The sequence below is a fragment of the Aplysia californica genome, unplaced genomic scaffold (assembly GCF_000002075.1).
Source record: "Aplysia californica isolate F4 #8 unplaced genomic scaffold, AplCal3.0 scaffold00440, whole genome shotgun sequence".
Lineage (NCBI taxonomy): Eukaryota > Metazoa > Mollusca > Gastropoda > Aplysiida > Aplysiidae > Aplysia > Aplysia californica.
The window spans coordinates 197466-222599 of NW_004797710.1; the positions used below are offsets into that span (position 1 = coordinate 197466).

At 39.1% G+C, this 25134-nt stretch overlaps 1 protein-coding gene across 1 annotated transcript; it reads left to right on the forward strand.

The window, feature by feature from the left end:
- The first annotated feature begins 537 nt into the window (after window positions 1-537).
- LOC101847984 lies at window positions 538-18347 on the forward strand. The gene is made up of 8 exons (XM_035971460.1): window positions 538-700; window positions 5822-5916; window positions 6347-9324; window positions 10621-10799; window positions 13163-13349; window positions 14431-14547; window positions 15789-15865; window positions 17389-18347. The coding sequence occupies exons 2-8, from the start codon at window positions 5909-5911 to the stop codon at window positions 17509-17511; spliced, it is 3669 nt and encodes a 1222-aa protein (XP_035827353.1). The 5' UTR covers window positions 538-700; window positions 5822-5908; the 3' UTR covers window positions 17512-18347.
- Window positions 18348-25134: the final 6787 nt, after the last annotated feature.

The window sequence follows — 25134 nt, forward strand, 5'->3', positions numbered from 1 at the left end:
AACAGTAACACTGAACATTAAAACTAGAAAGAAAGTAATTGAGTTTTAATCTATTTGTTTTCTATCTCCTTTTAGCGCTTTCACTTCTTTACGGCAAATTAATTTTTTTTAAACACATTTTAAATGACTGTATATCCATAAATGTATAATTAGAAATAACTGTATGTATTGCCAAATGTTTCTAAACATTATTTTGCAAAGATTTGTTTTCTTAGTTTGTACGGGATTTCCCAAACAGGCTTTGGTGTTATTTATAGTTCAAAATAAAAAAGTAGGAGTAGCCAAAATCCGGCGACGGAAAAAACTATGTCTTTTCTGAGGACTTGTTTGTCTTATTTTTAAAAAATATATTATTTATTTTTAAAAAAAAGAAAACTTGTATTGTTCAAAATTAAGCATCCACTCTTTTGATAATGTCCTGAAATAATTATTTTTACTTATTTTTTGTTGTTTTGTTTTGTAAGACAGGTGATCCCAGGCCGACGACTGAACATTATAAATACTCTTCGGTATTTTCCATTAACCATCAAAGGAAAGGAGATTCCGCCGAATGTCAGTTTCGGTTCTTGGTCCTGATGTTAGCCTACAATTAGACAACCATCAGCATTCGCCTGCCTGATACAAAGACGCAAGACGTGAATTTCATAAATTGATTACGATTTTCTGCTAAGTTTTTCATACAACTGTTCGAAAATACCAGGTTTGTAACGTTTTTTTTGTTGGATATGTTTTATCACTTTTGGCACGGAAAGGATCGCTCCTTGATTGAAATTTTCATTTTACTCTATCGACGATGTTTTGTTACTGTATTCTCACTGTATTCATTCAGCATAGTGTTCATGAGAAATGGTGAGAGATTTGAATGTGATAAAATCATTAGATCTAGAGTCTAGATCTAGATATCTAGATCTAGATCTAAATCCAGTAAGGTTTTACTTTCACACACCCCCTTGCAGGTGATCTCTGTTTGTTAGTTGTTGTTTTTTTTGGGAGGGGGGGGGCTAATAAACGGGCGCTTTTTCGGTAGTTCCCACCCCGCATTTGTTATTCGCCGGTATTGGCCCCAAGAGTAGGGGGGTTTCAGGGGGGCATGCCCCCCTGAATTTTACTACAATTTAATGTTTTGCAGTTGTTAGGTTTGATATCTTAGCTTGCCGCGAATCAAACGTATATAGATCTAGATGTAGGTCAGGCTCAATCAAATAAGGGGGGTGGGAACTACCGAAAAAGGGCCAATAAACGGGCGTATTTTTTTGGAAGTGCCTATTTGCAACGGCCCGTTGCGATTAGCTAGCGCCAGTGCTAAACAAAACGCCGCGTTGCGATTAGCGATTAGCGCCAGTGCTAAATAAAACGCTGTGTCGCTGTGTGTAAAATTATAATTAATGCTTAATCGTTGACGTAAGTTCTGATGGCCGAATGGACAGCGTGTGTGCTCGATGCCAAACGGTCTAGTCTACTTTTCTGCAAATAATGTCAGAAACAATTGTTAGATCTAATCTAGTCGATCTACCCAATATTGATCGGAATAAGACAACGTCATAACAAAAGGAGTCAAATCCTAGGAGGTTTATCAAGAAACTAAGAAAACTTCCACAATTCAGACAGAACTACAATATTTTTATGTAGAAACGATGGATACTAGATGTAGATCTAGATCTAGTACTGGCGTTTCAAATAGCACTGGAGGTATTCAGAACGTGGCGTTTCAAATAGCACTGGAGGTATTCAGAACGCAGCGCTGCAAATAGCGCCTGCCTATTCTTTTCTCTAAGAAGAACACGTAACAGAGTACAGGGCCACTAAAAAGCCCTCTCACTTCAGTTGTTTAAGAAACTCCTAAACCTTTTTGCGGAACAATAATGGATGGTTAAATCCAGGAGGGGGGGGGGAGGGGCATGTCCCCCAGAAACCCCTCAGTTTGTTATAAACCTGCAAAATTTTACCACACAATATTGTGCCTGTTAGTTAATTTGGTATAAAAAAACATCAAATACCAGCTAGATCCGAAAAAATTGATCTAGGCCGAACATAAGATGGGCGTGAAAGTAAAATAATACCAAATCATCATTGATGGATAACTGAGAAGTATTTTATGTTACTATTATCTCAAAATTGAGGACGTTGAAAAAACCTCAGGCTTTTTTAAATTTGAAATTATTTCTCTGAACGCTCGGGAAAATAAACTTGACCTCTATTTCTCCGAATGGTTTCCATTCTCGACTTTGGCAGTAACCTATTTTACATTTAGTCACCTTTAAAGCAAAAACTTTTTTAAAAATCCCTCCACGCCCGCTTCCCCCCGTTCCCACTTTACACACACACACACACACACTCCCACATGCACGCACACACACTCACACACGCACACACACACACACACACACTCGTGAGCGCGGGCCACTCCATTCGTAAATAACCAAAGAATCTCGAGAACGGAAACCGTTAGGAGAAATAGAGTTCAAGTTTATTTTCCTGAGCGTTCGGAGAAATCTAGCTATAGAGCCGGCCTTTTATTATTTTTCAAGCAAAACCTTTTTATTATTTGGTGAGATCTTCAACAACTACAGTGGAAGAAAACTTTTTTTTTGTAGCTTATTTCTTGAGGTGCATCAGAAAGAATCACAAAATTTATGGGATAGGGTAATGAAAATTTTCTTAATACTTACTTTACTTTTTACTTTTTCATCCTCTGTTGCTGTTAAGTGTCGAGGGGAGATGCAGTTTTCTATGGTAGGCCAGCTCGGCAGCTCTTTCAGTTGTGATGTTATTTTTTTTAGGGTTTCCTTAACACCCTTGATCCACCTTTTGCGAGGCCCTCCTCTTCCTTTATAGAGCTAAGTGCTTGGTGTTGTAGGCTCTTGAGGCTGGCTGGTCTGGTGACATGCGTAACAGGTGGACAAATTATTTTATCCTCTCTCATTCTATGTAAGGCAGGCAGGACTCAGTGCCGATAGCTGCTCTTGCGTCTTCATTTCTCTGCCTATCTCATCTTGTGATGTTAAGGGTTTTGCGGAGACATTTCATTTCGCAGGCAGTGATTTTGCTTTCATGGGTTTTGCTTAAAGTCCAAGTCTTGTACTGATAACATAATGTTGGTATGAATATTGAGGTGATAAGCTGTCTCTTTGTATCCATGGAGATGTTCGGATGAGATAGGAGGGGTGCGAGCTGGTAAGTGCTATATATCCAAAATTATTATTATTTTTATTTTTATTTTTATTATGAGCATCATTATTACCTGTACACCTCAAATTATGTCAAGTCTAGTCAACCTCCATGAAACCAAAATACTTTTTTTAAAAAGAAGATAAAGACAAAGAGAAAAAATATCACTAAAAAAGAAAGAAGCAATAACTGATAAATTGGTAGTGGATATCTATATGTATTAAAAGTGGTCCCATTGATAAATCATTTGTTACAGTACAGTATGTATGTAAATGTGATTCCCCCGTCAATAGTATAATAACAGGGACATCACGTCAGTCCCAACGTTAATACTCTAATTATAGATGGGAGCCACCCTGTTATATTTATTTATGCATGTACATGTATATCGGTCACGACAGGATGAAATCAGGTGCTCGTCAATTTTTGGGTATGTGGAGTTATTGGTAACATCTGAAAGCTGATTTATTTACCTTGCTTCCCATTAAATAAATATCAATTTATCTTGAATAGAACTCAAGATATTTGAGATTGAAAGAAGTGAGGTCGCCTGCTTTCAGTATTAAAACTAGCGAGAAAATGGCCGTCAAAGTTTGGTAACTACAATAGCTAAAAGATTCTTTGAAAACTGAAAAAAGACTTATTTTGAGTCTTTAATCAATGTTTAAAAGTAAAATTCCCATGGAAATGTGTTTTTATATGGACATAAAAGGTCTTTAGCCAAAAAACAAAAATTAGAAAAAATTATGACAGGGGAGAAAAATGCCGAATATCTTCTTTTGCACTATTTTGATGAGCGCCTGATTTCACCACGATGCCTCACAATTATTTTATATTTATCCTTCATATATAAGTTTTAGGCACCAAAACATAAAAAATTAAGATACTCCTCGACTTCGATTGATCAGTCTCTATGCTGGGCCCCTCATTGAACACTGCACAGATTTCTAAATAGGTGTTATGTATAAATAGGCATATTTACATCTAACTCAAAGCTTAGAATGTAAATGTTGGCTGTTATTTATTGTTTCAAATACATTTAGGCCTACTTTTTTTTTAGTCGCTGACAATATTTACCCCTCTAGATAGTTGAGCATAAGCTTTTAATGGCTATAGGGGCCTATATATTGGCCTCTATATAGAATATAAGTCAATATATAGATCTATTGTGATTTGTGAGCACTGGTTATATTATAACTACATAAATTTGTCGACCTTTCAAAGCAATTTTTAATACTTTGTTCACTACACTATTTAACTTTTCAATGCAGTTCTGCAGATGAGTATTGGTTCATTGTATGGCTATTCAAGAACCTGTTTAAAGTTTTCCAAATCAAAGCCTTAAAAGGGGGGGGGGGGGGGAATTATATAGATTGAACGCATTTTAATGCGGAAATTCCCAATTCTAACAGATGCCGAGCATAGGTACTTATATTATATAAAGTATACTTCGCAGTAGGCGCACCTATCATTGACTTCGCAGTTGGCAACGAACGACTGTGTTGAATAAACATGACATTATCCTGTAGCAAACGGCAGTGCCATTCTCGATCTTAAGAGGTCTTCTTTTACTTTCCAGGGATTATGGTCTTTTCACATTCGTTAGACTGCTGCCTCTAATGCTGTAAATACCCAAAATGTCCCGATTTTCACTCACACATAAGTGATCATTGGAATTTGAAGACTGATGATCCAATGATGTGATTTAATTTGAAAGAGTGAGATTCGAATCCTTAGTCAAAGACTAGTGCAGTAAGACGGCAGCTCAGTGATAGGCCGACATATTATAAGTGACTGAGCGCTAAATAGGCTAGTAGGACTACATTGTGACAGGTATAGCCTAGTATACGTATTGGGTCGGATTGATCGTTCTTTGGATAGTTTTGATTCTAGTTCTAATCTATTAATTTTTTAACATTTTATTCTATATATTATCATTCATCTGTGTGATATATGTATTTATACATTATGTGTCACACTCTTTTGGAACATTATGTAGCAACTGCAGCAAACCTGCACTTATCACTACCTGGCATTGGACAGAAGGGCGAGAGCCCAGCTGTTGCTGGATGGATAACAACAACATACATTATGTGTGTGCTTGTGTGTGTGTGTGTGTGTGTGTGTGTGTGTGTGTGTGTGTGTGTGTGTGTGTGTGTGTGTGTGTGTGTTTCTTTCTCTCCAAGCATTGTCCGTCCACTTCCAACATCGACGTCCACTTATCTAATTAACAGCTGTTTTATATTTCTAGTTTGTACCCACATCTCTGCTCTTTGCTGATGTCATCCTGCCATCTTCTTTCAGATTACGGTACCTCAAGGAGTTTAGAACTTTTAATCTCCTATTGCGGTACCTCTAAATCCCCCCCCCCCCCTGTTTTTTTGGTCTCCATTCCGTGCGTTGTTTTTGTTTTTGTTTTTTTGTTTGTTTGTTGTTAATTGTTTTTGGTTTTTTGGTTGTTTTTTTTTTGGGGGGGGGTTGTTGTTTTGTTGTTGTTGTTTTTTTGGGGTTTTTTTTTTTGGGGGGGGGGGTTCGTCAATGCTTTATGTCGTCCTTCATTCTGCCGAAGTGACCTGATCATTTCCATTTTTGTTGTAGTGTAAATTTCGGGATATTTGTCACTTAAGAAGATTTGATGCCTGGTACTCCTCAGTGCAACTCATCGAGCAGGTTGAAGCAGAAACAGAGAAGTCCATGGGAGGCGAGGAGTTCTAGGATTGATGTGGAAGAGACAACAGAAATGCATTAGTGAGCATTAGGTCGGTCTCGATACAATAGGCCTATGTAATTTTCGTTGACAACGTTATCTTTGTGTGTGTGTGTGTGTGTGTGTGTGTGTGTGTGTGTGTGTGTGTGTGTTACTGCAGAGAGCTGCCCGACACTATCCTCTCAGCACAGGCGACCTAATTACAATGCGTAATTCACGGCTGAGAACAAAAGATGAAAACTTGCCTCAATTGTAACGCTTTAAAGGTCTTTGCCAACGGCTGTCAAACTTACCGTACAAAAGTGTGTCCATTTTTATTGTGTTTCCTTATACAAATGTATAAACGTTATGACGGTGGAACCAATGGAACTTTAACTGTCAGTATACACATGTTTATAATCGACTGCACAAAGCTAAGCTGTTATGTGTCTTTTGTATCTTACATGGTCTTTTTTCCCCTCCTCTCTCCAGTGAAGACAAGTGCTGTAAGATGAACGAAGAAACTTTGACGGCTATGTGTGGCGATGTGGTCTGGGATAAGAACGAAGCGCAGGCGTTGGAGTTCGCAGATGAACTGATCCCCAAGCAGTTTTGTGGCAACGAACTGTGTGATAACTTTCTGCGCAAATTTATATGGACTGGGATCTCTCTGGCATGGATGATTTTCAGGTCCGTAGCACAGTTTGTTATTTGGACAGTCATGGGAAAGGTCATCTTGTGGAAGAAGATTGCTCTTGACAAAGTCTGGCAGTATGTCTCTGGATTCCCAGTGGTCAGTCGTTCTTGTTCAGACATGATAAACAAGCTAGAAGTGATTTGTGCTGCCTTTTACCGAGTGAACAGGGGCACGGACAAAATGCCCATCGATGGTGGACACAAGACTGAAAGACTGGAAGTGGATAGTCAGCTATTTTGTGGGAATGAACTGTCTGATCCTGGGCCAAGATGTGATGATGCTGATGATGCTGGCAGACAATTTGTAGATGTCAGTTCACCTAAGTATTCATTGTCTGATATAGAACTTATGTATTACAAAGTCATCCACGAACTGGATATTCCTTATTTAAATAAGGACATCTTAGTCCAGGAGACTGTCAACAAATTGGAAGGAAAGTTCGGTAAAGAGTCGACAGCTGATGCTCTGCATCCAAAAGATCTAGAGGAGGATGGATGTATTACGCTATCACCACTGTTGGATGAGGAAAAAAGCAGTTTTCAGGGACTATGCGCTAAAGCCTTGGGAGAAAAGATAGAGAATGGCACAAGTACCACACAAGGACATTGTGAACGGGTCACATACGAGGCTCCATTTACCCCCCTAGGTGAATCCAAAGCTGACAACTCTCTTGAGCACAATACGAGTGAATCAGCAGAATCAGTCCACACCGACAGTAGCCAGGGTCACCCATTGAAGCTTTCTATCAATTTTGAAACCCATTCTGAGACTGCAGTACGGTCTGAATCTGTTGAAACGACCCGCCTTAAGAGAGTCCGAATACGACCATCCATTGACAATGATTCTATGGTTTCTGTTGAAAATCAGGGAGAAGATGTGCATAATCTGACAATGGTCTCTTGTGATGTTGCTGTCATGAAAGAGATTGAAAATAAGCTGACCAAATGTGATGGAAATCACTTGATCGCCAGTTCATTTGAAAGTCACGCATCTGGTCATGGTGAAAATCTTGTGGCCACACCTGCAGCAGACTTCTTAAACACCTCTCTGCGAAGTCATATTGCTGCAGTCGCCAGGGAGGATAGACCTTCTGAAAACTTTGCTTATCTCCCTGGGGAAAACAACACATGTGTCTTGAATGAAGACTGCTCGACTGCCATTGTTAACGACAACGCCATGGCCACCAATGAATGTGGCAACAGTTTTCCGAATGAAGACAATATAAATGTCCATAAAGAAGCAGAGTTCACTGACCCAAATAAAAATGACACTAGTGTCCCAGACGAACACAGCATCAGTGCTCCAAACGAAAATGACATCAGTGTCCGCGATGAAGACGAAATGTATAACGCAAACGAAAACGACACCAGTTTCCAGAATGAAAATAAAATGAGTGACCCAAATGGAAAAGACATCTTTGCTCCAAACACAAGTGACGTGAGTCCCCTGGGTAATAACCTAGCGTCTTCAAGAGAACAGTTGGGTTTTCCTTACTGTGACAACCCATGTAAGACCCAGTCAGTACCAAGGGAAGCTGGTATGGTGGACTCTTTGGATAACCATCCTTTCATTCCAGAGACGACAACTGCGCAAAGTGCTCTCCCTCTGTGTTTTGAGGAAACTGGAGAACCTGCTATTGCACTTTCAGACACCGAGACTTGCAAAAGTCAATATTTTGATGATCAGAACGACAACGAAAAAGAAACCCCAACAGATGTATTGATGGATTGTACAAGTTTCACTCAACGCAAAAACCTTCCGCTGAAGATTATACTACTTTCCAAAAAGCCTGCCTTGTCGGCCCAGGAGAAATCAATGGCCTCCAATATAAAGAAAAAGGATGAGAGTCTTGAGGACGGATTGAACTGGCTTTATCGATTATCTCCCAATCGGCCGTTGCCCTTATGTTGGAATGGTTTTAAACTCCAACATATCTACATGCTCGGAGTTGGTCAGAATCGTACTCAAAGTGTATTCCATGGAATTCATGAGGGGATTTTCAATGAGCTGACAAGGCGAATTGCATCCTTCCACTCTGCACCAAGGGACCTGGCAAAATCTCCATCGACCCTGGCCGCATCTGGCTTTGTTTACCTTGGCGAGACAGCCCATGATGAAGTTATCTGCGTATATTGTTTGCGGAGGTATAAACACTGGCGGGAAACAGACAACGTGAACCAAATACACCGACAACTCAACCCAAGTTGTCCTGGGCTAGCCAATACGATGGCCATCACTGCGTCCCATGAACATGAAGCCCAGGCCGTGTCGTGGGATAATGACGCAGCCTTGGAGCCGGTTAGAGATGTGGATAGTGTTGATTTTGGACCTTTCAGACGGAGGGGTGCTTCCAACTCCAGGTCTTCTTCAGCTTTGTCCTCTGCCTTGGGGGTATCTTCAACAACTGCTGCTATGACGGCCACGCCAATTTCCATCAACACTCCAGCCACGGCTGCAGGCTCTTCGGCATCTGGTCCCCAGCCTCGCCGGTCAAGCATAAACGGTGACTTGAACTCGTTTGCTGTCGACACTGTGAACACGCCCGTTGACTCTCAGGGTCGTCATGACTCAACTGGCAGGGGCAGGCGAGGAGACGGAGCGGCGAACACAAACGGGCTAAGGATGTCCCTCCAGGAACTTGGCATCTTTTCTGAGCGGCCGCGGCGTCAGGACTTGGCAATATTGGCTTCGCGGTTAGAATCTTTCGCGGGGTGGCCAGAAGACAGTCCTGTCACCGCGCTGGATGCGGCAAAAGCTGGATTTTTCTTTGTTGGTGGGTACCCCGCTTCTGTCCTAGCTGTCACTACTGGGTGATGTAAGGGAGGTCAGGGACAAGATAAAGAGGCCGGCTTATAGTCACAATCTGTCTAAAAAATTGTTTCACTTTTCGTACCAATATTTATTCAGGAGATTTTAACTCTTCCCATCTCACAAGATTGCAAACGAACAATTGAATACGAAACAAAGAAATAAAACCGGTGCTCCCAATAATCTCCATATGTGTGTTTGAATGGAGGATCCCATCTGAAGGACTGTACTTTGCATAATTAAGTAGATTTGAAAGGCTCTTTGTTCTTCCCTGAGGGAGATAGACCTTAAGTCATATTATATAATCAATAGTGTGGGTGGTTGGCGAGTGCTCTGGTGTGGTTTGCTTTTTCTTTTCTGTCAAACATCTATCGTCTTTTCTCCCCTCCTTCTTTTTTTGTGTTTGTTACTCTCTTGTAACACCTCTGATCTTCGGCACTTTATGACTTTATTGTGTTGCTAGTGCCGTAAAACTCTTACTAAAACTAAAGTATGATCAATAGTAATGCGGCAAAAATCTGATCAGACAGGTCTTATTTTACAGTAGAGAGCGACATACCTATTTTCATTTTGGTAAATAGGCTACCGTACTTCTTGTTTTTCATGGGAAGGCTGATGGCAACATAGAAACTTTACGTGTTTTAATGATTTGTTGTTGTTGTTGTAGTAGATTTATAAGTGTGTACATCGTTTGATCTATTAGAGACCCATTTTGATTCGACGCAGGACATTCTTTCGTGTTTAGCCAAGCAGTTTTGCTGTCGAAGCAACACCGATTCGAGACAAAGTTGTAGCGACATACATGCGTACACACTTTTTCAGCTTTCTGTGAATCTGTTAATTCGAAACAAATCCGAAACAGCAACTTTCTTGAAATGGTCAGCTGATTTTAACATAAAAAATAGTCATTTCTTACAAAAAAGGAACATTGTTAGGTAAAACTTGTTATGAAAACAAGTATAAATTTGTTCTTTTATAAAAAGAAGTCGGCATACCGTTTGATTCTCAATCATAAGCAGTTGGCAGAAAAATAAATCTAATTACGCCAAAGGTCAAGTAACACAAAAATGCAGCGATTTCAGGAGAGAAGGAAAGAATACTAATGTACTTGTACACTGAAAGTGTCCCCGAAGAAAGACTCCTATTTGGGGCACTAGAGCAATAATTTAGGTTCCTTTTCAGTTGCTCTATCATATATTATTAATCGACAATTCGTAGCGCTCCTACATACAAAATTATTAATTGTATCCTTGGTCCTCAGGTTATGCAGACAGCACCCGATGCTTCTTCTGTCAAGGGGGGCTCCGGAATTGGGAGCAGGGAGACAATCCTTTTGTTGAGCACGCACGCCATTTCCCCAAATGTGCCTATATCAGGCAGGTCATGGGTCAAACCTTCATAGACGCTGTACAAGCCAGGAAGAGAAGTGGTGAGAATCCGGTGAGTAGTGATTTGGTGCATGTCTGGGTATACTTGCCATGTGTGGATCATGGTTGTATGTGTGTCTACATGTGTTAGTGTGTCTGTGTGTTAGCGCGATAGAGATAAAGAGGGAGGGAGCGAGCACGAGAGAGAGAGAGAGAGAGAGAGAGAGAGAGAGAGAGAGAGAGAGAGAGAGGGGGATAATGCTTATATTTCTGAAAAAAGGAGGTTAAAAGGAAAAGAAAGGGAAGCGTACTTTTTTTCACAGTTGAGTAGACACGCATAAGGTCCAGTGAAACTCGGATATAACCAAGTCGTCCAGTCTAACCCTCAATTTCGTTGAATCTAAGTGTTCGTTATATCAATGTGAGCAAAAGGTTGCGTTGCAGTGAATGGCCTAGCAGACGGCAGCAATGTTTGGTTCCACAGACTAGTATTCAATTCATTACGTCTATGCCTAAGCTTTTAGCCTATCTTTGTTCAGTAGTTGAGGAAAGGGGGGGGGGGGTATGATTGTGACGTGCCCGCATCTCTACTCACTTTCCTTGCCCGCAACGTTTGTGCCTACGCTCCCACCCCCCCCCCCCCCCCCTAGACCCATGCAGTAACAGCCAGAAGTGTGCTGACCGTCCATCCGACCTCTCCCGACCCCGGCGCATTCTAAGACATGGCTTGTCTTACGCGCTTGTCAACAACGCATGTGTTGTTGTGAAAGAAGGCTTCTGATTCGCTACATAAATTGTACGCAATATACTAATCTAACGATTGATGACCCTTTGGAATAGAGTAGCTGTGCTCTGTTGTGGCAGACAATTGCACTAAGCCACATCAGTGGGGGACTGTTCACCCGGCACACGGCTTCGTTGAATCCGAGATTGCCCACGTTTGCTGTTTTGTTGTTTTTAAATGAATAAAAAGACAGAAAAACCCCTAGGAATCCGTCTCGTTTCGTTGAATCCAAGTTTTCGTTGAATCTGAGTTTCACTGTATGCAGGATGTTCAATAAGTGTTTACCCTAGCCATGAGTATGAAGGAATTGTGCTTTACTTTCACTTTTTCATTCTCTGTTGCCGTTAAGCGTCTAGGAAAGATGCAGTTTTCTATGGTAGGCCAGCTCAGCAGGTCTTCCAATTTGGATATCATAATTTCTCAGAGTTTCCTTGACTCCCTCAATCTACCTTTAACGTGGCCTTCCTCTTCCTTTATAGCCCGAGTGCTTGGTGTTATTGGCTTTCAATGCTGGTTGGCCAGGTAACGTTCGTAACAGGTGATAAAACCATTTTATTTTCTGTTTTTCTATGAAATGCAGGCAGGGCTCGATGCCAATAGTTGTTCTCACTTCTTCATTTCTCTGCCTGTCTCTTCTTGTGATGTTAAAGGTTTTGTGGAGACATTTCATCTCGTATGTAGGGAATTTGCTTTCTTGGGTTTTACTTCGGGCACTGGTAGCATAATGGTAGTATAAATATTGAAGTGATAACCTGTCTCTTTGTGCCCATGGAGATGCTTGGATGAGATAGAAGGGATGCGAGCTGGTAGGTGACCACGCTGGCTTTTTCTAGATTGCCCTTCTATTTTTCTGTCTATGGACCCGTTTCAGTAAAAGTGCTGCCAAGATATTTGAACTTCTTCGCCAGTTTCAGTTGTTTACTATTGACATGGATGTTCAGGGGACTATGATTCCAGCTCACTTTCGTTACTTCTGTTTTTGATGTGATTATTTTCTTGTCAAATTTCTTGCAGCTGTTGTTCAGTTTGATAGTGTGATTTTGGAGGCGTTGTTGGTTTGGATGAATGAGACATTGGTCGTTTGCAAATACAAGTTCATTTAGGGTTTCTTTGGTTTGCAGCTTGCGGTATTGTGTCTATATAGATTATAAAAAGGAGGGAAGATGAAACGCATCCCTGTCATACTCCAGATCTTACTTTGAACCAGTCTGTATTGCCTTCCTTTCTTCTTACTGAGCTTCTGCTGTTGGTATATAGAGCTCTGACATTGTGTAACAGTTTTCCTCTGACACTATACGTGTCTTCCAGAGTTTGGCATGGTTTTCTCTGTCAAAAGCCTTCTCCTTGTCAATTAAGATGATGTTGGATTCTCTGTTGTGTTTGATGGTTTTCTCGCATAGCTGTTGTAATGCGAATACAACATCCTGCATCCTCTCCCCTTTCCGAATCCGAACTGTACTCCGCTCAGATTTCTGTCGACAATGGGTTTTATCCGCTGTTCTATTATCTTCGCATATATGTTTTCTCTGCGTGGCCTTAACACAGTGATGCCTTTGTATGATGTGTAGTCATGTTTGTTGCCTTTATTGTTCCATAATAATAGTACCTCTGTAGCTTTCTGCCAGTCTTCTGGGCATTTCTTTTGCTCCCAGGCTCTATTAAAAATTTGCCTCAACCACAGTACACTGATGATTCCACAAGCTCATATGGCTTCCATTGTGATGTCATCTGGTCCTGGGGCTTTGTACTTAGGGCTGGTTTTGAGTGCCATTTCTATTTCTCTGGACAGTATAGATGGTTGTGTTTGCTCCCCGTATGATGGCTGGTACTCATCTTGTTGTGAGTTTAGTTCTTGGAAATGAAGGGATTGTACCAAGTGGAAACTTGGAAAACGTGATTCATTTCAAGAACGCTGCATGTGAAATTTTGGAAAAGTCCAAAGAGCTGTGAAAATTTGAGAGCATTTTCAGTGAATATGGTTCTTGAACGTGAATGCCAAAGGATAACGTGACTTCAAGCTGCAGGGCAATGCTTCAGCGTGCTATAAACAGTGAAGGCAACTTTGATGGCAAATCGTTGAGGCTAAGAAATTCTCTTACACAAGCAAACGGAATAGTAGGGACGCAGAAATAATGAAACAGGATGAGAGTGATGGGAGAGAATTGATGGAGACAGGGAGAGAGAGAGAGAGAGAGAGAGAGAGAGAGAGAGAGAGAGAGAGAGAGAGACAGACACAGAGAGAGACAGACACAGAGAGAGACAGACACAGAGAGAGACAGAGAGAGAGAGTATGGATTTAACCCCCCTATCAACACTGTAAGGTTATTGAAGAGGAAGGACCTCTGAGTTTAACGTCCATCTCCAAAAGGCCTGAGCCAAATGGGAATTTCGTTTACTGCCTTTCCCAAGGACACAACCTGGGACGGAACTGAAGCTCAAACGCCCGAACCTACAATCTCACGATTACGAGTACAGTAGCCTAACCACTAGACTATCTATCTTTCTAGGGTTGTCCATCCGCTGCAGGATGTAGGTCTCCAACAACAGCTTTTACTCTGTTTAATCACCTGTTTTCTGTATCAAGGTTGTATCCATCTGCTCTCTGATGCCATCTTTCCACTTTCTTTTAGGTCTTCCTCTCGATCTTTTTCCTGTTCTTGTTCTAAATTCATCGCATCTTTTTTGTCCATCCTATCTTTCAATCTTCTAATGAGAAGGGGGGGGGGGGGGAAAATTATGCATAGATAAACTTGCATTTTATTACAGTGTGTGTGTGGGGGGATAAATTTATCTAAACTGGTCTGCTGTTTTTCTTTGTTACATCGAAGATATGACTTGTGAACAGATCTGACCACATGTAGAGTTTGTTCATCAAGATTGTCAAAACTTTGAAACTGTACCCATCTTTGCATACACTGAGTTTTTCTTTTGAAATATCTAGGTCTGACCCTGTCAGCAGAGGAGCTGTTCCAATACATGAATCGGAACCAGGATGGGGGGACGGTGGAGTCTAACAATGATGTTACAGACAGTGGAGGTGGGTGAAAAATGGCTCATACTTCTTCGTTTGGAATGTATTCAAGGACATACAGACAGGATAAAGTCAGAGTAACCCAATCCTTATTATAGGTACTAATAGCAGCTCAGGAGTTCATCACAAGAAGCTATGGGCTGTCAAAGTAGAGTTTATTCATTTTGCGTTTATACAGAGTCAGTGAGTGATGCTGCATCAGATTGCATTGGTGTGGAATGGTGCATGTCTCTGTGGGTCACAAAAGCAAGGATTGGGTCAAACAAAACTTTATATCTGGTCAGCTGTGGTTGTTCTCAAAGAATGTTTTACTAACCCAGGAGCCAAAGATATACAACAGTGGTAAAAGTATAAGTATGTTTGTACATACCCTCCACCACACAACTTGGAATCATTCTTTTGTGCTTTCCGGCTCTTTGCCTTCGAGTGACCTCATCATCATTGTTGTCATTTCTAGGTGGTAAATGAGCCCTCTTGTATTGTCTGTTTCCTTTTGTATTGTCTGCTTGATGTTGTATTGTTTGCTTGATGTTGTATTGTTTGCTTGATGTTGTATTGTTTGCTCCGTCTTGTATTGTCTGCTTGCTTTTGTATTGTCTGCTTGATGTTGTATTGTTCGCTTCCTTTTGTATTGTTTGCTTCCTTTTGTATTGTCTGTTTGATGTTGTATTGTTTTCTTCCTTTTGTATTGTCTGCTTGCTTTTGTATTGTCTGTTTGATGTTGTATTGTTCACTTCCTTTTGTATTGTGTGCTCTTTTTGTATTGTCTGTTTGATGCTGTATTGTCTGCTTCCTTTTGTATTGTCTGCTTGCTTTTGTATTGTCTGTTTGATGTTGTATTGTTTGCTTCTTTTTGTATTGTCTGTTTGATGTTGTATTGTCTGCTTCTTCTTATTTTGTCTGCTTGATGTTGTATTGTCTGCTTCCTTTTGTTTTGTCTGTGTGATGTTGTATTGTCTGCTTCCTCTTATTTTGTCTGCTTGATGTTGTATTGTCTGCTTCCTTTTGTTTTGTCTGTGTGATGTTGTATTGTCTGCTTCCTCTTGTTTTGTCTGCTTCCTCTTGTTTTGTCTGCACTTTCAAGCTTTAACAAAAAAACGTTCTTAATGTCTTAGTCTGTTCTGCTTACTAGTTAAACATTACTATTATCGTGATACTAGTGACAGGAAGCTGCTCACTCTCTTACTAATCATATTCCTTGCTTGTCATATTCTTGGGTTCGTTACCTCGATGTTCCTTCTTTCCAGGCCCACTAGATGAGCTTATTGAAGAAAATCGGGGTTTGAGGAACAACTTGACCTGCAAAATCTGCATGGATCGAGAGGTATGTTGAAAAGATGGTGGTTGTTAAATGGTCAAACATTTTAAAGGCTTGAATGAGGTTTAAAAAATGTGTAAGAACCTTGAACTATGAGTAAGGTTTGAATGTATTGAGGATGAGTTTGAATTCCATAGTGCTTCATCCTCTTATTGTTGGCTGTATAAGAGCTGGATGGCAGATAAGGATAATAATACCAACTTTAGGAAAGAAATGAAAGGTGAGAGTGATGTGAAAATGTCTTCCTTGCAGTTTTTCTCACCCTTTTCCCTTAATGAGATAAGTGAGTGATTATGTTAGTTTCTTGTGAATCTTCTACAGAACTTAATTGTGTCATGATGCGGTGGAATCAGACGCTTGTCAATTTTGGGGCATTTGGAGTTATTGGTATCATCTGAAAGCTTATTTATTTGCCTTGCTTCCAATGAAATAAATATCCGTCTATCTTGAATAGAACTCAAGATATCTGCAATTGAAGGAGGTGGGGTTGCTTGGTTTCAGTGATGTAATTAGCGAGAAAATGGCCGCCAACATCTGGTAACTCGAATAGCTAAAGAGTCCTTGAAAACAGAAAAAATCACATACTTTGTACCTTTAATCAATGTTTTTCAGTAAAACTCATATGGAAATGTGTTTTTATATGGACATAAAAGAGGTTGAGCCCAAAAATAAAAATTGGATAACATTTTCCAAACTGGTGAAAAAATGCATGTTTCTCCGATTTCTGTATTTTGACGAGCACCTTATTTCTCAGCGCTGGCTCACAATTGTATTTCAACCTATTTTGGGCTTTTTACCATTTTGGTTATTGATCAGGGTTAAGACTCAGCTGTGGGAAAGAAGCTGTTGGGTGTTTAACACTTTTATTACCATCAGCGACTTTAAATTGCCAGGCCGTACTATGTTTTCATTACCACTGGCAAATTTGGTCGCTGACTCGAACAGGCGCACTAAACTTAACTAAACAACGAACAGAGCCATTGCACCGGAGTAAATACCAAAGGAAGTCACACTATATGATAGCTGAATGATTGATGAACCTCTGTGAATTTTTAAAACATGTGTCTTTGGCTACGAAGATTTTTTTAATTAAAAAAAAATCTGCCATGGCTTCAGCTTTCTAAACTGGTGCGATACTTGAGGGTTTTTAACTGTATGAGTCTTTGGTACTGTAAGTGTTAATGTGTTCAAGAAATGATGATTCTGTGGAAAATTCACTAGAAGATGATCATGTCGTGGTGGAATCAGGCTGTTTGATATGAGGATTATTATCAGCAAATCCCAAGCTAAGGGCCTTCTTTTGTGAGGACAATTGGAAAATGCCACTGTCAGGAAATTGCATTTGATTTTTCTTTTTCATTAGTGTTACTGAAAGCATCACTATTTTGTTGTAGGCTACTACTGACTGTAGCTGAATTCAGGGTATGAATGACATAAAGTCTGGACTTGGTTTCTGCTTGTTAATTACCTAAAACTTTTACTTGAAACTGTAAAGTTAACCTTTTCTTTCTTTTTTTTTTCTTAACCAGGTCAAAGTAGTTTTCCTTCCATGTGGTCACCTTGTGGCATGCCAGGAGTGCTCCACTGCAATGCGGGAGTGTCCAGTGTGCAGGGGTCACATCCGAGCAATTGTGATGGCTTCTCTTCGATAAACATGTTTGTCGCTCCCTTCCAAAAATGAAATGTGTGAGAATATGTTGATGCCCCTAAATGGATAAATATTTTACCCCAGGAATAATTCTTTTGCTTTATGTAGATTTTTATTTAGTTTTGAGAGCTATTTGCCTTTTTGAAAGAGAGTAAAATTAGTCTCCTGTTGTTGTCTCGTCCTCTGTTTGATTGTAAATGTTTCATGCTTCCATTGGCACAATGTGGACCCTTTTTAGGGTGGGCTGCTCCAATCCTATCTATCTCAGTCAGCTGGGATTTAGTAGAGAACATCCTCCTTGCAGAAAGATAGAGATACTCAACTAAATTATGTACTTGTTCACTAGGGAATTGAACTCCTGACTTTTGAGTGCCACCCTATATACAGTACAACCTGCTCACCAACAGCCACTGGTATAAGATTATCACCTGTAGTTCTGCCATACATTAGAATGACACTGTGTAAGATTAAGAAAGCCACATGTATAAGATGACCACTTTTCTCCTTGACAGTCTACTAAAAGAGTTTGTACATAGGAATATATTTCTTCAGATTTGTACGTGAATAGAGTCAGATGGCATATGACACTGCACACCCAGGAAATACAATGACATGTATAAAGGAAATGCAAAACACTGGCTCTCATCTGTTATTGTTTTCATGTAGGCCTTGACCTACTACAGAGAGTTAAAATTCTCTAAGTGTAATAAATTCAAGTCATCAGTATAGGACATGAGTCATGAGGCTGACATTGTGGTGCCCAGTATTGGCCAATACTTTTTTAAACAAATGTTTTCATGAAAAAAAACCAACCCCAAAACATAAAAACAATAACAAAAACGTTTTTGTTTCAAACCAATGACTTTCAAGATATAAATAAACCAATCACATCACAGACGTGAAAAATTGGTTAAAGTTCCCTGTCCTGACGACAGGAGTTTCTGGTTGTATTGGGCCACAACCTTTGTAAGATAAAGTGGCATGTTTTATCGCCTCTTACACAATGTCTTCTCTCCAGCCACTCTTTTGTTCGAGCGTGTCAACAGGACATCCAGTCTTGAAATGATAGGTTTGCGCCCCCCTTCATATCTACAATGAGTAGCCTACCTTTAAAATGACCTCTTTTTGTTCAGTACCGCATTTTAACTCAACATTTTAATACAAACAATACATCTGATTCTAAGGTTTTGGCTGAAATGCTTTCTGCCTTGTGTATATATATTCAGTGTATTTCTGCTTTGTTTTGCGTTTGAATCCTTCTTTGATTTGACTGATTTTGTCATTGCTTTTTAAAACAGTTTTTAAAACATATACATTCATGTATTTGAAGACTGCTCTTTTTCTCCAAAAAGCCTGTGTTTTTTCTTGTCTGATCACTACATAGTTTCCTGCTCCAGTATGTATTATGTTTCATATTTTACATTTTGCACTTGCCCCTCATCATCCTTAAGTTCTCCTTTTGCTTTCTGTCTGTTAGTATAGTCTTTTTTCACAGTGTCTACCCGAGACTTCCATAAATACATGTTACATTGAGTGGCACTTCATAAATGTTTGATATAAATTTATCTTTCTTGTCGCTGTAAACTGAACATTGTCTTAAGCTATCTGTTCTCGGGTTTTATGTTTTACTGTCATATTTATTCTCTTTTTCTCTCAGTTTCTATCAGTTCATACTTCTTATTATTCTCTGTGTTATTATGTGTATCATTATTGTCATAATTTGCTTTTCCATTCAAACTTTCATTGCAATGCTCCACTGCCTCTCCCAAATATAAGTATTTGCCTATGGACAAGGTCATTGTATTTTTGTTGATGCATGTTCTGCCTTTGTGTGTCTGTACTTCTTCAATTTACTTCAGTCCTCTCATTTCAACAAGCTCTACTCTATGCTTCTTATCTTACTCGATACACATATATCGAAATCATGTTCTTAAACGCTTTGTGTAGTTGATGAGTTCTTTTTCTTGGTTGAAGACATCCAAATTCTGAGTAATCCATCGTGTAATGCAAAGCTGAGATTGTTCAAAATGTGAAATTCGTACATATCATAGAGGGCTAGAATGCAGCAAAATAATGTTTCTTCTATATTTCACTTTGACTTGATGTCCCTGATCTATGGAAACAATTATTGAGTCACTTCCATGAAAATATGTGAGGCAGCGTGGTGAAATCAGGCGCTCGTCAAAACTGTGAGATCAAAGAAACCGGCATTTTTCTAGGCATTGGGCAATTTTTTTCGATTTAATTTTTTTTGCCTCAACACCTTTTGTGTATTTTTAAAAAAAACTATTTTTGTGTGGATGTTACCGAAAAATGTTCATTAAAGGCACAAAAAATGTAAATTCCCAGTTTACAATAAAACTCAAGCTTTGGAAGTCACCAAACTTTGGTGGCCATTTTCTCACTTATTTTATCTTTCATATCAACCTACCCCCACCTCCTTCAATGGCAAATATCTCGACTTCTATTCAAAATAGATCTAAATTGGTATTATTTTCGCCAAATGCAAGACAAATGAACAAGCTTTAAAATACTACCTATAACTCCATATGCCCCAAAATTGACAAGCGCCTGATTCCACCACGTCGTGACACATATTGTCATAACTCATGGAACATCGACAGACCAATACGCTGCCAATTACATGTTGGGTTGGATGATAATGGTTGGCTGTGATCCCTGGTTCTTGGAGTGCTTACGTAAAAGTTGTTACTTAACACTCCTTGAAGGAGCTGTCATCTCCTGCCAGGCGCGTCCCCGGGTGGCGGATAGGGGAAAGACCTCAGGATTGTTGCTCATGAACAGGTGAGGAATTTGCACAGGTCTTACAGTAATACAATGGAATGCACATGAATGTTAAAAGTTTATAGTTTTGTCTGTTCACTCTTAAAAGAAAATCTTTTTCTGCATTTGTGATGCAGTTACATAAATAAGAATCAAGCCTAAAATGGCTTATAATTACAATAAGACTACAAAAATAACTCTTTTCATGACTCTCAGAGAAAGGAAAATCATAGCCTGAGCTCAACAGTAATTTGACGAAGAGGTTTTTAGGCCTTGAAATAAAAGATAGAAGCCTATCTTTCACCTTTATAACAACTGGTATTGAATGTAGATAGTATATCAACTAGGCTGGACTGTTACTTGATAAGCTAACAATAGTCATAAACTCACCGCATCCCCCCCCCCCCCCTTTCAGCCTCCCTCAAAATCTCTCTGAACCCATCCTTGACTAACCCCTTCCCACATATGCTGAAATGCCATTACCAGGGGCGGCTCATGGGGCTTATAAGTGGACATGCACAATAATAATTAAGCTATCGCATGCTGAAGATAGTCAAGGGCATAGTAGAGACCAGAGGTAGAGACTGTATAATTTTAGGATCTTTGGGTTGGTGAGGTCGAGGGTCTCGTGCTTTTATTTTCATTCTTTTTACTTGTCGCTTTGATTTCTAGATCTAGTGCTAAATTTGTTTGTTAGCTAAACATCAATTTCGTTCCATCCTGTATTGGAACTGAACACTCAAGTAATAACTTTCACTACTCCACTACAAAACCATTCAAAGGCACAACTCATAGGACGGTTACGTTCACCTCCCTCAGGTTCACGGTCACAGAGTCACTTAAAATAGTGGCAAGACAAACAATGAACCAATCACAATTCACTTGAGCACTCCGCTGGATTGCTCCGGGGCTCACATAATATTGGCAAAGAATAGCGTAGGGTCTTTCGTGTTTATTTTTTGTCTGCCTACTGTGGGCTACGTTTCGGAACTATTCGGCAGGGGCACATTTGAGATGTGCCGTCTTATTAATATTAATGTATCGCCAAACTCGCTACGAGTGTCGTCATCGCTTGGGTTATCCTCAAGAGCGATTTATAGGTCAGGTTACGCTGTTGAATATCCTTTTCTGTTTAGCTAAAGCGCGTGGACTTTGGCATGCCATAGTAGATGTTTTACAGCGCTATAGACACAGAAATGACAGTTATGGCGCCAGTGAGGACCTTGTTTTGATATAATATTTCGCAAGTGTTTGTTTCTGGTTTCTTTTATTTTATTATTGTGGGTGTTTTACGTAATAGATCTAGAACATTAAAAAAAATTTGGGCGGCACTGCACGACCGTGCTCTATGGACGAACCGCGCCTGGCCATTACCATAGTTGTATTTTGTGATAACTAGAAAAAATTGTAGCATTTGATTTTAACTTTTGTAATTAAAAATAAGGTTCCTTGTTCACCCAGAGAAGGGGATAGGGCTTTGTTTGGTCTCCTCTTTTTGTACTATTCTGGGTTCCCCTTTTCTTATTCTTTTCCAAATTAAATATTGTTTTCATTGTTCTGATTTGCCACAAGCGAGCATAACGTAGCAATTTAATTCTTCTATGATTTATGCTATAGTAGAACAATTAATGATGCATCTGTCGAGAGCTTTCTTTTGAAGGTTGAAAGTCTTTTTTGCTTTAAGGGATAGCAATGAAATTTCAGTACTTTCCACTTGTGCCCTGTTACAAACAAATTATTTCATTGTCTTGCCTGGTGTGCTGGTGGGGCACCTAGAAATCGTGTTTTAGGACCAAATTTTGCAAATTGTGTTTATTACATATTATAGTACCTGGACTTTTCCTGGACAATGTCCAGAAACGTATGTAAGCCTTGCGACAGCCTAAAGCTGTGGGGTTTTTTGTCAGGTTTTTCTACGGAAGCACATGTTTTCAAGCCTTTTCTTACCTGTATCGGCTGTTTTATCACAATTCTATTTTTTCACCTATTATCCAGTTTTGCTGCTCTGTTTCTTGTTCAATTTCAATGTAACTTTCACAGAAAACCAACAACACCTAGTTCTAAATTTTGGCTTGTTGAATATTTGATTAATGAAGTAGTTTTTGATTTATGGGCTTAGAAAGCATGCATTTTCAATTTTTTATACTTTTTTTGCCACATCCCAATTGTGTCATAAAATAAAAACGAAAGCATATATCAAAAATTCAACATGCCAAATTTAAGAGCTACATATTTACTCTTGGCATTCCAATTTAGAAGTGAATCAGTTCATAAATAAGGGAATAAAATGGAATTGAAAAAGGTATACAAAATCCAATATGGCCGCCGTTTCCATAGCAACCGATTCACGATATACTTTTTGAACATTGCTTTAAAACCCCCAATAACACACGATGTTCCACTGCAAATATGGGCACTCTAGGCCTTGTAATAGCCAAAATAGACCTCAGGTGGCCCACCAGCCCTTAACTGATTTCCACTTGGCAATATTTTAGTAATTGAAAAATGTTTTTATGTTCATCGCTTTTGCTAATGTAAAAGTGTTGGCATTCTATGTTTTATTTGTGTACCTCATGAAGCCTGTTGATTCAGAAAGTATAACCTTTCAGAGATGATGGGTTTTGTAATGAATGATATGTTCATCATCCTCTTGTTTGGAGGTTAGCTGCTGTCATTATAACAAAAAGCAGTCGCGGACCAACTGACCTGACAAGAAGTTTAAGAAATCTGTATTTCAGGAATGTGTTATCGTTACTTAATCTGTTTTAAGGCATTTTTATATTCAAATAACATTTGTTCCACTTTGCAAAAGTGAAGCTTTTGTCTGAATATTTTATACTGCCTATTCTATACTTTCTGAGTAACCTTTTTCTTTTCTAGTCTGTCTATTACACTCTTTGGTGTGAATTTTCTGTTTCTTTGTCCCATGTATTGTAATCTGACTTTTCAGTCACTTGCATATATTATAAATATTCCTACCTTAAGATTGCTCCGTTGTCATGAATGAGTGGATGCTCGTTTATCTATGTTATTTGTATGTGTTAACATTTTGCTCTATTGCCTTTTTTTCTCAGTGTGAGTCTTGTCAGAAACTGGTTTGATTTTTTCTTGATACAGTTATAAGATTATCCTTTCAGTCCAGTTTTGGTCAGCTCAGGCCTTGCTTTAGACATTCTATTCTTTTATTAAATACATGTTTCATCATCAGCCACTCATTAAGTATCATTTTTACCTCCAAAAATGTCATTCACATCTCCTTGTGGAACTCTGCAGTGTTCAGGGTTTTTTTTTTCAATATGATGTCTATAGCATTCCTATTTCCGTAGCCTCATTTTTTCATATGAACTTAACCCTTACGACTGTACATGTATTAAGTAAGAACATAAATATATAAGTCTTCTTTTGTAAAGGAAGGGTATCAAAGAAAATAATCTCTTTAAGACACTTTTTAAGTACAAAAGACATTATAAAACATAATAATATCATGGGCTTGGTCCTTTTTTTTAAAAGTTTATTTTCCATGAACATCATTTGATTTAATCGCCTGTCATGTGCTGGCTGATTTATTGATTAATTTTTTTCTTTAAATTTATTTTTAGTGTATTTAAACTGTTGTTCTCTTGTTTACCTTGCTACTTAGACGGATTATGTCAAGCCTTACCTTAATTTTTCTCCCCAGTTTTTATGTTGTGGAAATGTATTGAATTTATTCATATAATCTTTTTATGTTTAACCACAGGAAATATCTGCTCTCACCATCTAGCTTTATGCATTCTTAGTAGGCCTACTTGGAGATATTTTTAGAAAATATAGTGTTATTGAATTGCTGAAAATATTATTGAGCTCATGAAGTATCTTCAATACTTTTATGCTGACTTAGTACATTACTTTTTTGAGTCAGTATGTAAACTAGCTGATGGTAAAACGGGGATTGGGGGGGGGGGGGGTATATTATCATTTCCATTGTTGATAAGAACAAGTTTTGCATTAATCAGTTAGGAGTTTTATTCTTCGCAGAAATGTAGAATGTTCCTTTTATTTTCATTCATTCATTATATTTTCTTCGCTCCCTTCTTCTCGTCCTTGTTGCAGTTCCTTATTTTCTGAATTTTGTATTGCACCTGACTGTTGTTGTTGATATTCAATAAAATTCGTTTTTGGAATGTGCAATTTATGAGCTTTGAATTTTTCCATCTGTTGGGTTCTTTTGAGATGTACGAGTACAAATGCACGTAGGCCAGAGAACTGTTGGTTGCGGTTCTCTATTTTCCCACTTTGTCTGCTTGATTTAGGTGTCGCTTGCTCTTGGTACAGATTCTGAATGGGGCACTCTTGAGTTATGTAAAGAATTGTCGTCGTTCTAAGTCCTTTTCTACTGGGAAAGGGCATTAAGAGTCTAATATTTAGACAGCCCTCCTGTTTTGAAAGTATTCTCTCTCTCTCTCTCTCTCTCTCTCTCTCTCTCTCTCTCTCTCTCTCTCTCTCTCTCTCCAATATGACTGTTTTTGTGTTGATGTGCTTCTCTTTACTCAAATTCAAACTTAATCATTCTCCGCCTTCAGGAAGCAGAGAGCTCCCTCCTACAAGGACCTCTACTCAAGTTTCCTTGCCACAGTGTAGAATTCTGTGGTCCTTGCAAATGTTTAAAGCCCACAGAGCACTGGATAGGACTGTTTGTTTACGTCTTTCGATTAAAGTTATCATCAGAAGGTTTGAGTTGGTTTTGTATTAATTATTATTGCGCTTTACTATAACACAAATAATAAGAAATAAATCATTGTAAAAGGGGGACGGAGCACTGATCTCTGAAGATAAGCAGAAAACGAGAGAGAGAGAGAGAGAG

Coding starts and splice junctions, on each gene's coding strand:
- LOC101847984 (XM_035971460.1), top strand. Junction 14,548..15,788: donor TGATGTTACAGACAGTGGAG/GTGGGTGAAAAA, acceptor CCTTCTTTCCAG/GCCCACTAGATGAGCTTATT. Junction 15,866..17,388: donor AAATCTGCATGGATCGAGAG/GTATGTTGAAAA, acceptor TTTCTTAACCAG/GTCAAAGTAGTTTTCCTTCC.